This window comes from Oncorhynchus clarkii, chromosome 26 (assembly GCF_045791955.1).
Source record: "Oncorhynchus clarkii lewisi isolate Uvic-CL-2024 chromosome 26, UVic_Ocla_1.0, whole genome shotgun sequence".
Lineage (NCBI taxonomy): Eukaryota > Metazoa > Chordata > Actinopteri > Salmoniformes > Salmonidae > Oncorhynchus > Oncorhynchus clarkii.
The window spans coordinates 14,076,191-14,089,804 of record NC_092172.1 but is presented as its reverse complement, the minus strand read 5'-3'; the positions used below and the strand labels follow the sequence as shown (position 1 = coordinate 14,089,804).

Genomic DNA, 13,614 nt, shown 5'->3' with positions numbered 1-13,614 from the left:
CTGCGGCTGTTGCGAGGAACTGTGTGGGTTCTATAAGTGGATGCAAATGAGACTGTTAATGACTCACACACTTACCTCCTTCTCCCCCTCTCTCTCTCCCTCCCTCTTAGGGACCATCATGAGTGCTGAGGTAGCAGGGCTGTCTAGTGGGACACAATACTTCTTTAAGATGAGGGCATCCACTGAGGTGGGGGTTGGGCCTTACTCCCCAGTGAAAGATGTGCACACTCCTCCCAGGAAATATGGTGAGTGGGTCTACTGTCTACATATACTGTGATGGTGTGTGTGTCATCACTTACATAAGTATTTCCTAACACACACACACACACACACACACACACACACACACACACACACACACACACACACACACACACACACACACACACACACAGAGAGTCCTTTAAAGTGGTTAATCCATCCCTGCCAGTGGGGCAGAGAAGCCTGCAGGAGGCTGTCACTTTGGGGAGCCTGTGTCATATCTCTCCTCACTCTCTGGCCTTCTGAGGTGAATATTAAAGGGGTGGCCTCAGCACCCGCTGCACCCAGAGAGCTCTGTGACTCAACTTCATATCTGACTTTGAGAAGCAGAAGAGCTGTGGATGACACCTTGCCTATAACCACGGTGAAGGGGCCTGTGACAGAGCGGCTCATTCTATGGCGGCTTGGCAGGGAAAAAGAAAGAGGGATATGTGCACACTGTTGAATACTACTGCAGTTTCATTGGGCTTCTCAAGGAGACCTCCATCAGTCATTATCTATTTGTAGCCCAATTACACTTTGTCCATCAGAGAATAATGAGCACAACAGCTAAACTCGAGCATCTAGAAACAAGCCAGGCGAGAGCTCCATGCAGAAGAAAAAGGTCACAACATTGGCGCTAGGGGAGTCCATCCTCCTCTGGGAGACAATCTAAGATGACCGAGTAGCAGGTTTATTCTGGTCCTGCTGAGTAGTAAATGCAATGTGATTGTGGGCGGGCGAGAGCGGAGCAAGCACCATCTGTCCTCTCTCCACTCTGCTGCCAGATAGACAGCAATTGCCCAAGCTCAATTAATATCTCCCTCCCTGGAAGTGTGAATTGGTTCCTTCATGGCCCGCTGAAATTGATTGAGCGGTGGAATCCGGCTGTCATCATACTGTATATACACTATATTATCATTCATCCTCCCACTTACCTTCTGTTCTCTAACTGCGTCCTGTGCTGACAGGTTCAGATACTCATCCAGTATCTCGTCTGTTTTCTCTCCCCGTTTCCTGCATGCCTTTCCTGGGCTGTTCTCTGTTCTCTATAGAGCTGGACATCCATGCAGTGACAGGCATCATAGTTGGTGTGTGTCTGGGGCTGCTCAGCATGCTCCTTTGTATGTGTGTCAGCTTCCGCAACGGCAAGGCCAGGTAAGAAGAGGCCACCTGAAAGCAAATTACTGTCTATTTTAGTATGTCTACTTTAGTATGTACGTCTAGGATTTGAGGATCATTAAGCTTTCACTGGCATTGTAAGATTTAAGGGTGTGTGTGTGTGTGTGTGTGTGTGTGTGTGTGTGTGAAGCTGCAGCAGCAGAGAGACAGACAGGCAGATGTTGGGGAGTGTGTCCTGAAAGACAGAGCACCACAGATGGCTGCTGCTCTTGGTCTATTATGAAGCTGTGCGGTTAATGAGCAGGAAAGAATATGAAACAAAAGTCATGTTTCCCTGCATTGGGTTTGGCAGGGAGAGCAGTAAACTGATTTAAATAGAAGTGGAGGTTTTGGAGATGTTTTATATAGCTACAGAATTAGGATGACTTTTGTGTGAGACCCAGGGGGGGTCCATGTCTTCATGCTGCACATTTGACATTTCAGATGTGAATAATTTTGAATAATTTTGCATTAATATGGAACAACTATTATTACTGTCTGTTTTGGTATTTAGCTCGTTTGAATTCCAGTGTGTACTATATATAGTGAATCCAGCTAGCCATCACAATTTGAGATGGGAGTGACAATATTTTGTTCATCCTACTGTTATAGTTGTAATGACTGTCTATGACAATGCATTCCTCATATTTGTTTTTAAAAGGATACTTTGCCAACATCCCAATGAGGCCTTCCTTTATCTACTTCCCCAGAGGCAGATGAACTCATGGATACCATGTCCATGTCTCTTTGTCCAGTATGAAGGAAGTTAGAGGTCATTTCGCTTTAGCACAATGTACAGTTAGTACAGTGCCTTGCGAAAGTATTCGGCCCCCTTGAACTTTGCGACCTTTTGCCACATTTCAGGCTTCAAACATAAAGATATAAAACTGGATTTTTTTGTGAAGAATCAACAACACAATCATGAAGTGGAACGACATTTATTGGATATTTCAAACTTTTTTAACAAATCAAAAACTGAAAAATTGGGCGTGCAAAATGATTCAGCCCCCTTAAGTTAATACTTTGTAGCGCCACCTTTTGCTGCGATTACAGCTGTAAGTTGCTTGGGGTATGTCTCTATCAGTTTTGCACATCGAGAGACTGACATTTTTTCCCATTCCTCCTTGCAAAACAGCTCGAGCTCAGTGAGGTTGGATGGAGAGCATTTGTGAACAGCAGTTTTCAGTTCTTTCTACAGATTCTCGATTGGATTCAGGTCTGGACTTTGACTTGGCCATTCTAACACCTGGATATGTTTATTTTTGAACCATTCCATTGTAGATTTTGCTTTATGTTTTGGATCATTGTCTTGTTGGAAGACAAATCTCCGTCCCAGTCTCAGGTCTTTTGCAGACTCCATCAGGTTTTCTTCCAGAATGGTCCTGTATTTGGCTCCATCCATCTTCCCATCAATTTTAACCATCTTCCCTGTCCCTGCTGAAGAAAAGCAGGCCCAAACCATGATGCTGCCACCACCATGTTTGACAGTGGGGATGGTGTGTTCAGCTGTGTTGCTTTTATGCCAAACATAACGTTTTGCATTGTTGCCAAAAAGTTCAATTTTGGTTTCATCTGACCAGAGCACCTTCTTCCACATGTTTAGTGTGTCTCCCAGGTGGCTTGTGGCAAACTTTAAACAACACTTTTTTATGGATATCTTTAAGAAATGGCTTTCTTCTTGCCACTCTTCCATAAAGGCCAGATTTGTGCAATATACGACTGATTGTTGTCCTATGGACAGAGTCTCCCACCTCAGCTGTAGATCTCTGCAGTTCATCCAGAGTGATCATGGGCCTCTTGGCTGCATCTCTGATCAGTCTTCTCCTTGTATGAGCTGAAAGTTTAGAGGGACGGCCAGGTCTTGGTAGATTTGCAGTGGTCTGATACTCCTTCCATTTCAATATTATCGCTTGCACAGTGCTCCTTGGGATGTTTAAAGCTTGGGAAATCTTTTTGTATCCAAATCCGGCTTTAAACTTCTTCACAACAGTATCTCGGACCTGCCTGGTGTGTTCCTTGTTCTTCATGATGCTCTCTGCGCTTTTAACGGACCTCTGAGACTATCACAGTGCAGGTGCATTTATACGGAGACTTGATTACACACAGGTGGATTGTATTTATCATCATTAGTCATTTAGGTCAACATTGGATCATTCAGAGATCCTCACTGAACTTCTGGAGAGAGTTTGCTGCACTGAAAGTAAAGGGGCTGAATAATTTTGCACGCCCAATTTTTCAGTTTTTGATTTGTTAAAAAAGTTTGAAATATCCAATAAATGTCGTTCCACTTCATGATTGTGTCCCACTTGTTGTTGATTCTTCACAAAATAATACAGTTATATCTTTATGTTTGAAGCCTGAAATGTGGCAAAAGGTCGCAAAGTTCAAGGGGGCCGAATACTTTCGCAAGGCACTGTATATACAACGCCGATACCAATTATTGGAGGACCAAAAAAAGCCGATGCCGATTAATCGGCCGATTTAAAAAAATAAATAAATAAAATATATAAGTGTTTATTTGTAATAATGACAATTACAACAATACTGAATTAACACTTATTTTAACTTAAAATAATACTTAAATAAAAATCAATTTAGCCTCAAATAAATAATTAAACATGTTCAATTTGGTTTAAATAATGCAAAAACAAAGTGTTGGAGAAGTAAAAGTGCAATATGTGCCATGTAAAAAAGCTAACGTTTGAGTTCCTTTACTCAGAACATGAGAACATATGAAAGTTGGTGGTTCCTTTTAACATGAGACTTCAATATTTCAAGGTAATAGGTTTTAGGTTGTAGTTAATCTAGTATTTATAGGACTATTTCTCTCTATACCATTTGTATTTCATTAACCTTTGACTATTGGATGTTCTTAAAGGCACTTTAGTATTGCCAGTGTAACAGTATAGCTTCCTCTCCTCGCCCCTACCTGGGCTCGAACCAGGAACACATCGACAACAGCCACACTCGAAGCAGCGTTACCCATCGCTCCACAAAAGCCGCGGCCCAAACGAGTGACGTTTGAAACACTATTAGCGCGCACCCCGCTAACTAGCTAGCCATTTCACATCGGTTACACCAGCCTAATCTCGGGAGTTAATAGGCTTGAAGTCATAAACAGCGCTGTGCTTGCGAAGAGCTGCTGGCAAAACACACGAAAGTGCTGTTTGAATGAAAGCTTACGAGCCTGCTGCTGATTACCACCACTCAGTCAGACTGCTCTATCAAATCATAGACTTAATTATAACATAACACACAGAAATATGGTCGAATCTGGAAACTATCATCTCGAAAACAAGACGTTTAGTCTTTCAGTGAAATACGGAACCATTCGGTATTTTATCTAACATCCCTACGTCTAAATATTCTTGTTACATTGTACAACCTTCAATGTTATGTCATATTTACGTAATATTCTGGCAAATTAGTTCGCAATGAGCCAGGTGGCCCAAACTGTTGCATAACAACTACTCTGGTGCAATGAACAGAAGAGAAGTGACACAATTTCACCTGGTTAATATTGCCAGCTAACCTGGATTTTTTTTTAGCTAAATATGCAGGTTAAAAAATATATACTTCTGTGTATTGATTTTAAGAAAGGCATTGGTGTTTATGGTTAGGTACAGTCGTCCAACGATTGTGCTTTTTTCGCAAAATGCACTTTTGTTAAATCATCCCCCAGCGTTGCATCGATTATATGCAACGCAGGACACGCTAGATAGACTAGTAATATCATCAACCATGTGTAGTTAACTAGTGATTATGATTGATTGTTTTTTATAAGATAAGTTTAATGCTAGCTAGCAACTTACCTTGGCTTCTACTGCATTTGCGTAACAGGCAGGCTCCTTGTGGAGTGCAATGAGAGGCAGGTGGTTAGAGTGTTGGACTAGTAACCGTAAGGTTGCAAGATTGAATCCCAGAGCTGACAAAGTAAAAATCTGTCGTTCTGCCCCTGAACAAGGCAGTTAACCCACCGTTCCTAGGCCATAATTGAAAATAAGAATTTGTTCTTAACTGACTTGCCTAGTTAAATAAAGGTAAAATCAATTTTAAAATTCTCTTTGTCCACTGTTTCCCCAGTAAAGCATCAATATTGCAATGCAGCTCTGCTCTAGTGCAGTTCATGTCTCTTATTTGATCCCGCTGCAGGCGGACAGGTCCCCCACGTCTGCTTTCGCTGTTTGATTGCATTGCTTTGTTTGCTATCCCATTCCTGTCAATCAACGTGGAGACCAGATAAACACAGACCATCACAGGCCGTCATTGAAAATAAGAATGTGTTCTTAAAACTAGTTAGGGATAGGCGGGACGCAAATGTCCCAACTGGCCAAAAGCCAGGGAAAATGCAGAGCGCCAGATTCAAATAAAATGCTATAAAATTCATTAAATCACACATGTAAGATACTCAATTAAAGATACACTCGTTGTGAATCCAGCCAACATGTCAGATTTAAAAAATGCTTTTCGGCGAAAGCATAAGAAGCTATTATCTGATAGCCTGCACTGTCTGCACCAGCAGTAAACAAAGGAGTTAGCATATTTCAGCCCTGCAGGCGCTACACAAAACGCTGAAATAAAATATAAAACATGCCTTACCTTTGACGAGCTGCTTTTGTTGGCACTCCAATATGTCCCATAAACATCACAATTGGTCATTTTGTTCGATTAATTCTGTCCATATATCTTAAAAATGTCCATTTTATAAAGCGCATTTGATCCAGAAAAAAACAGCTTACAAAAAACGCAACGTCACTACAAAATATTTCAAAAGTTGCCTATAAACTTTGCCAAAATATTTCAAACTACTTTTGTAATACAACTTTAGGTATTTTTAAACTTTAATAATCAATCAAATTGTAGACGGAGCAATCTGTGTTCAATACAGGAATGAAAACAAACCAGCGCTGCTTTTCACGTCTTGCGCAACTCACAAAAGTGTTACCCAGTTCCGAGTTGGCCTACTTCTTCATTGCACAAAGGAATAACCTCAACCAAATTTCAAAGACTGGTGACATCCAGTGGAAGAGGTAGGAACTGAAAACAGGTTCCTATGAAATATCCCTTGGCAATGACAACCCAGGGAACAGAGAGGGGAAACATTTTTTATTTTGAACAGTTAGTCCTCTGGGTTTTGCCTGCTACATAAGTTCTGTTATACTCACAGACATGATTCAAACAGTTTTAGAAACCTCTGAGTGTTTCCTATCCACATATATGAATAATATGCATATCTTATATTCTTGGCATGAGTAGCAGGAAGTTTAAATTGGGCACGCTATTTATCCAACAGTGAAAATTCTGCCCCCTAGCCCAAGAGGTTATTAACTGACTTGCCTAGTTAAAAAAGTTGTAAAAAAAATCGGCAAAATCTGCGTCCAAAAATACAGATTTCCAATTGTTATGAAAACTTGAAATCGTCCCTAATTAATCGGCCATTCCGATTAATCAGTCGACCTCTAATACCTATAGACTTCCAGGCATTGCACTAATGCTAGTTAGCATTGGCTCGCGAAACTACCTCCAACTTCCTTCGTACTGGACGCAGAGACATACAAATGGTATCCACGAGTTCATCTGACTCTGGGGAAGTCAATAAAGGGCTTCATTGGAAAAATCCAGACGTTTTCCTATAAAAACCACAATTGTTAATGATCATCCTTGTTTGTATACTGTGGTCTGAGGTTAAACCATGTGCAGTGACATAACTCTAATCCTTAACCTGTGTCACTCCTCTGTGCTGTGTAACCAGAGAGGTGTCTGGAGGGCTGGACTCCACTGCTCTGCCCCCACAGTACCATCATGGGTGTCAGTCTGTGCCCACCATGGTGCCAGAATGCAGTGATTGCCATGAGCTAGAGACCCTGATGCCCCTGGGCAGCCTGGACCATGAACATGACTGCACCCAGCCCCTCACAGAGCCCACTGAGGAGCACAGCCTCATGGGTAATGTAGGAATAGGGGACGATGCCCTAGGAGCTGAGCTCATGGTGAGTAGTCAGGACACTAGATACCACACTAGAAACAACTACAAATATAGTACTTTTGAAGATTACTTGTTGAGTCGTGTTTTTCTTCTGACCTTGTCATTCTCCAGGCTGCTTGGAATGGGTCAGTTAGTCGTAACTGGGCCAACCGGATCTCCAAATACAGGGATACCATCACAGAGGACTCTCCAACGCTCAACAATGGAACTTTGGACATGGACACCACAGAGAATGGCAAGGTGTGTGCGTGTGTGTGTACAAGAATAAGAGGTAGATGGGGTAGAAAGTGGTTTGTGTGTGCAAGCATGCGTCTAGAAGAGCAGTAAGAGCTGGTTTAGAGGTAGAGAGGTGTGTGTGAGAGCTGAACAGGAAGTAATGAAACAGTGAACGAGGTGTCAGGATGACGTATAGCTAATTAGAATGTGACACTGGCTGAAAGCTGAATGAGCCGCTTGATCGTGCATCTGATAAATTAATTACTCTGCCACTGTTAAGGCACTCTCATACCCTTCAAAAGTGTAGGAGGGGAAAGCTATAATTAATCTATAATGAATCCCTCGTTTATTTTGCAGTCACACCTCATACCACCACTGCTCTATTTTACTGGTGACATTTCAGTCGCATTCTCAGTGATTTAATTTAGAGAATGGTAAGCAGTTCAGAAAGCTAGATAGCATAGCAAGAAATAATGACTGTGTTTATAATTGTATTATGGCTGCCTTTCAGTTATGATTGACACCACTGGTGTAAGGTCATTTACAGTTCTATGTTAATACAGAACAACAGGAGTACAAACACACTGCCTTGTAGGACTCCACTGTTACATGGGCTGACTGTATGAAATTAAATAATTAAATGTCTGCTAACTGTGTGTGGTGTGTTTCAGGGCAACCCCGAGGACCAACTGGACTCCTCCCTGTGCAGTAGTAACCAGGTGGAGGCAGAGGTCATAGTTCACTCTGAGCTGAACGACCTGGAGAAGGAGCAGCAGGAGGCGCAGAGTGACACGGAAGAGCACTCTCAGGCCACCAGGGGGCCTTCACTGTCCGAGGCAGCTTACTCCCCAGTCAGACAGCCTGCCCAGGCCCCTTTACACCCAAAGGGGACACAACATCCAGGGGAGCCAGTGAGACAGCCTGCCCAGGCACCACATCTTCCAGAGGAGCCAGTCAGACAGCCTGCCCAGGCACCACAACACCCAGGGGAGCCAGTCAGTCAGGCTGCCCAGGCACCACAACTTCTATCACCAGGGGAGGAGTCCCTACAGACACAACCCCTGCCCAAGGTCCCATCCGGCCCTGTCCTGGAGCCAGTGTCCAATCATAATGGGCAGCCAGAGGGCATTGTTGGGGGCATGGTGGGCGTGGCAGCGCAGCTGACTGTAGATGTGGGGCGGCACCCGGAAATGGGGCTCACCAACGGCTTCCACTCCACCAAGCCCCTGCGGCCAGGGCAGGAGACCCTGGGGAACGGGGACTCCAGACACTGCCCCCCTCCCCCGGCCCCCTCTCCTTTCGTCAGCGCCGGCCTTGTCCACTCTAACTCAGCAGTGCACAGCTACCTGTGCCCTTAGCAAGAGGAACAAACCCCCACACAAAGACCAACTGGACTTCTTTCTTTTTCTCATCCATGATGAATCAAATGTTTTGTTTTTTAAAGCACCTCAGTATCTGATTTTCTTCTTCCTGGCTCAGTACTTTGAATCCATTGTTTTATATGTGTATATATACAGTATATATTTTTTAGTGCTAGTATGTATGGGTATTCATTTTGTTGCATAGAAGCAGTATGTTAGTCTGGCCTTAATCTGTACATTGCTACAGGCTCCTATTACAGACGTACGATGACGGAATCATAGTGTAGAAAGCAGGATATTCCTTTTTTCATAAGCCTTGACCTGTTGGACTCTTAGAATGAGTGTGGGCGTGTGGTACTTCAAGACCTACCTTTGGTCAGCTGATGGTGGTGGAGAGGCTCTTGATTCAGCACCATGGATGAAGATGGAGCAGAACCGTGACCATGTGGCCCTTTCACTCACTCTGGCTCCTTTCAAATGACTGAGCTGTTCCTATTGGCTGTTCCACTGTATGGATGCTGCCTGCCTCAGCACCAGGAAAGAAGCCTTATATTTAGACACAGAGTGCAGACCTGTCTCTCTCTCTCTCTCTCCAACCTCCTGCTGTCTCAGGATCCACACACACATTCCCTGAATGGAGCTTGGGGGTCTCAGGTGCCTAATATTTTAGGAGCATTTTTAACCTCTGTATATTTATATAGATGATTGTATTCAATAAAAATAGGACAAATATGTTGAAAAGGGAAAATAAATTAGGCAATTGAAGATAATTTGAAGGAACCGCATACAGTACATGTAGTTGATATAGGTAGCATTATTTTTTGGGGGGAGGACTAGATGAGATGTGCAGGTGTATGACAAAATAACACATCTTATAGCAGCGGTCTCCTGGTTTTGCTCCCAGTCAACAGCACTACCTCATTTCTTTACAGGATGGTTTGTTGGTGATTTTAATAGTGTCATGCAGATAGGTGCATCTTTTAGAATCTGTTTTTTAACTGTTTGAATTCATAGCCTTCACTACTTTCAGGAATAATTTCCTGTCCCCTTCTTTCTGTATACATCGATGCGTATTCCCTACAGGAAATGACACGTATGGTACATAACGGCCTGTCTCAGATCTCTGTTTATTGCCCTTTTCCCCTTTATCAGTCGTTCCATTAGATTTGGGTTTCCAACTGTCGTCACATCTACTTTGGACCGGAAAAGATAAACATTTTGAATTGACCAATTACCGCAAATCACTTTTCAACTTGGGGAAATAATGCAGCATTTTAGTGACCAGGCCTAATATATGGTAGCTTGTTACTAGACCTACTACATATGAACAAGGCTCTGTCAGGAGGCCTCACCCTTTGTGATGCCATCTCACTCATCCTTTCTCAGCTGTGTCTAAGCTCCTCCCTTTGCAGGTGAGGGGGATGGAAATATCATAGAGAAATAGACCTAGAAACCACTTCTATTTTCAGCCATATTTCCTGTCTTTCTTTGTACTTTTGACTCTCGCCAGCCTGAGGTCTTTCACAATATCACATGTAAAGTCTACACCCCTTTGAACTTTTTTCACATTTTTTTGTTACAAAGTGGAATTAAAATGGATTTAATTGACATTTTTAGATAATCTGTAATTTTAAAGTGGAAGAAAAATTCAATTTTTTTTAAAGATTTGAGAAAAAAACAAACTTTAATATAACTTGTTAGGTAAGTATTCACCCTCCTGAGTCAATACATGTTAGAATCACCTCAGTCTTCTTGGGTAAGTCTCATAAAAGCTTTGCACATATGGATTGCCCAATAGGTGTTGGGGATAATGGCTAGACAGCAATGTTCAAGTCTTGCCCAACAAATTCACACAGATTTAAGTCAAAACTGTAACTTGGTTCTCAGGAACATGCACTGTCTTCTTGGTAAGCAACACCAGTGTAGATTTGGCTTTGTGTTTTAGGTTATTGTCCTGCTCAAAGGTGAATTCCTCTCCAGGTGTCTGGTGTAAAGCAGACTGACGCAGGGTTTCCTCTAAGATTTTTCCAGTGCTTAGCCCCGTCTTTTCTTTTCATCCTGAAAACTCCCCCGTCTTTGCCGATGTCAAACATACCCATACCATGATGCAGCCAACACCATGCTGGAAAATAAGAAGGCAGTAACTCAGTGATGTGTTGTGTTGGATTTGCCCAAAACATAATGCTTTGCATTTAGGCCAAAAGGTGCATTCATTTGCTGTTTGTTTTTTTGTTGCAATATTACTTTAGTGCCTTGTTGCATACATATGCATGTTTTGGAATATTTGTAATCTGTATATTTCTATTCTCTTTTAACTATCATTTAGGTCATTATTGTCGAGTCACTACAATCTTGTTGATCCATCCTCCGTTTTCTCCCATTACAGCCATTGAATTCTGTAACTGTTTTAAAATCACCATGATGACATCCCTAAGCAGTTTCCATCCTGTCCTGCAGCTCAGTTCAGAAGGACGACTGCATTTTTGATGTCTCTGGGTGGTTTAATACATCACCCACAGCGTTATTATTAACTTGACGATGCTTAAAGAGATATTCAATCTCTGATTTGTTATTGTTACCCATCTACCAATCACTGCCCTTCTTTGAGGCTTTCCAAAAGCATACCTCGTCTTGTAGTTGAATCTGTGCTTAAAATTCAATAGTTGACTGAGGGACCTTACAGATGTTGTATGTATGGTGGACAGAGGAAGGGTTAGTCGTTCAAAAATCAGTTCAACCGCTATTATTTCAGAGTCCATGTAACTTGTGTGATTTCTTCAGCCAAATGTTACTTCTGAACTACTTTAGGCTTGCCTAAACAAAGGGGTGAATACTTGTGCAAGAGCTATATTTCAGTCATTTCAGTTTTTATTAATTTGTAAACGTGTAAATGTGTAGAATGTTCTTTAAACTTTCACCTTATGGAGTATTTTGTGTAGATCAGTGACAAAAAAATATACAATTAAATTGACTTCAATCCCACTTTGTAACGCAACAAAATATGAAAAAAAGTAGGAGGTGGTGTAGACTTTACATTGGCGGTGTAAATGTTGTGTTACCTTCACGTTTTCATTTCTTTCTTTATAGCATTTTTAAACAAGCATCTTTATTTTATTTAGCATAATGCATGCTTACATTTCTTATACTTACTTTGTGTACCCTAACAAAATATTTATTCAAAATTGTCTCTCCACACAAGGACAAGAATATCTCGTCATACTTTGTGTGAGGCTTTTTGTCTAAATTAGAGTATGCCCATATCAAAGACTATACAGGTATAATGGGCCTGTTGTAAACGTGGCCTAAGACATTGAGTCTTATGGTCTGTCAGATGAATGAGGACTCAGTTAGTCCAGATAGGTGCTAGAACTCAGAGGCATATAGAAGAGTCTCATAACTAAAGCATTCCAGTTTTAAACTTTGAACAGCTCTCACTCAGGATCAGGCATGCTCAAACTTTATCGAAGCAAAATAATGTCAATTTTGTGTTGTCGTCTTACCCCTTAACCCATACATTCTCAGTCTCGTACGCTACATGTTCCTGTTCTGCCTTTTTTTTTCTCAAGACAAATCCTTCTGGTCTAAGAGATCAGCACTTTGCTCCTCTACAGCATGATCATCAGGAAAACGTTCTCAGTCCGTCTATAATCTATACAATTAGTCCAGTCATTATCGATACAAAAGTCCTTTCGGATATGGATCGTTGTGCTCTGACTAACTCACTCAGGTTTATTTAGTCAGTTAGATTTGAATGAAAGGTGTCCACCCAATGCATGATTTAATAGGACTGTATACAGTATAACTACCAATATCTATTTTCGACTGAGTGAAGCTGTGAGAAGGTGACTGTTTACAGTTAATTTGAATCTCACAGGCGTATAGTATGTATTGTATCTTTGTAACATTACAGAAGTTGTTACATGTTCTTTACTCACATTTCTACTAAAGCGTCTGTTTTTAACATACATTGTTACATTGTAGTGTCAATGTCAGCTCTGTTTCAAACTCTTACTCGAGGGGCACCTATTGCAGCGGCTTTGTGTGGTCTGTTGAAAACAAAGCCAGCGTTGAAGACATAAAACCACCTCCGGCATGAAGAATGTGTGCTCTCACTGAAGAGGTCCAGTTGGTTCTTTTTACTGTTTCCTTCTAACCACATATCTTGCAGTGCATAGTGTCCCTTACTGTAAGCGTCATTGCCCAGAGTAAGCAGATGCGATGCTCAACGTAGTAATATCTTGCTCTAATCTGATCAAATATGCACATTAGTTCAATAACGGGATCCTCTCTTTTATCGAAATTTTATCACAAGAATACCTCATTTTTGTTGGTTACTTTTTAATTTAATGAAGATCATTATGAATAATGGAAATTATGTTTATAAGAATCCTTATGTGGGAGCCAAGCTGGCAGAAGATGACGTAATACTGCTTGTCTTGTCTTATCTCAGCTGGAAATAGCACTTGTTGCAGTGGATTTATTTTCCACTCCAAGAATAAACCCTTGAGTGGTGAGTGGGTGCAGGGCAGGGGTTGGGGGGGTGTGAGGAGAGGCATGAAGGCAGGGAGCTAAGGGGAGGAGGGTGAAGTTAGGGAAAGTAGTGAAGGGAAACCCGTGTGATATCAGTGCCAAGAAGAGTGGAGTTGTGGA

The 13,614-nt window shown here is 41.9% G+C and overlaps 1 protein-coding gene across 1 annotated transcript in view; it reads left to right on the top strand.

Moving 5' to 3' along the window:
- LOC139384521 (immunoglobulin superfamily DCC subclass member 4-like) overlaps positions 1 to 13,064 on the top strand; it is a 60,058-nt gene extending 46,994 nt beyond the window's left edge. Inside the window, exons 16-20 of the mRNA XM_071129351.1 lie at positions 111 to 245; positions 1,296 to 1,398; positions 7,154 to 7,391; positions 7,499 to 7,627; positions 8,275 to 13,064. Coding sequence (XP_070985452.1) covers positions 111 to 245; positions 1,296 to 1,398; positions 7,154 to 7,391; positions 7,499 to 7,627; positions 8,275 to 8,961 — 1,292 coding nt within the window. The 3' untranslated portion in view covers positions 8,962 to 13,064. The remainder of the gene's footprint in view (positions 1 to 110; positions 246 to 1,295; positions 1,399 to 7,153; positions 7,392 to 7,498; positions 7,628 to 8,274) is intronic.
- The last annotated feature ends 550 nt before the right edge of the window (positions 13,065 to 13,614 follow it).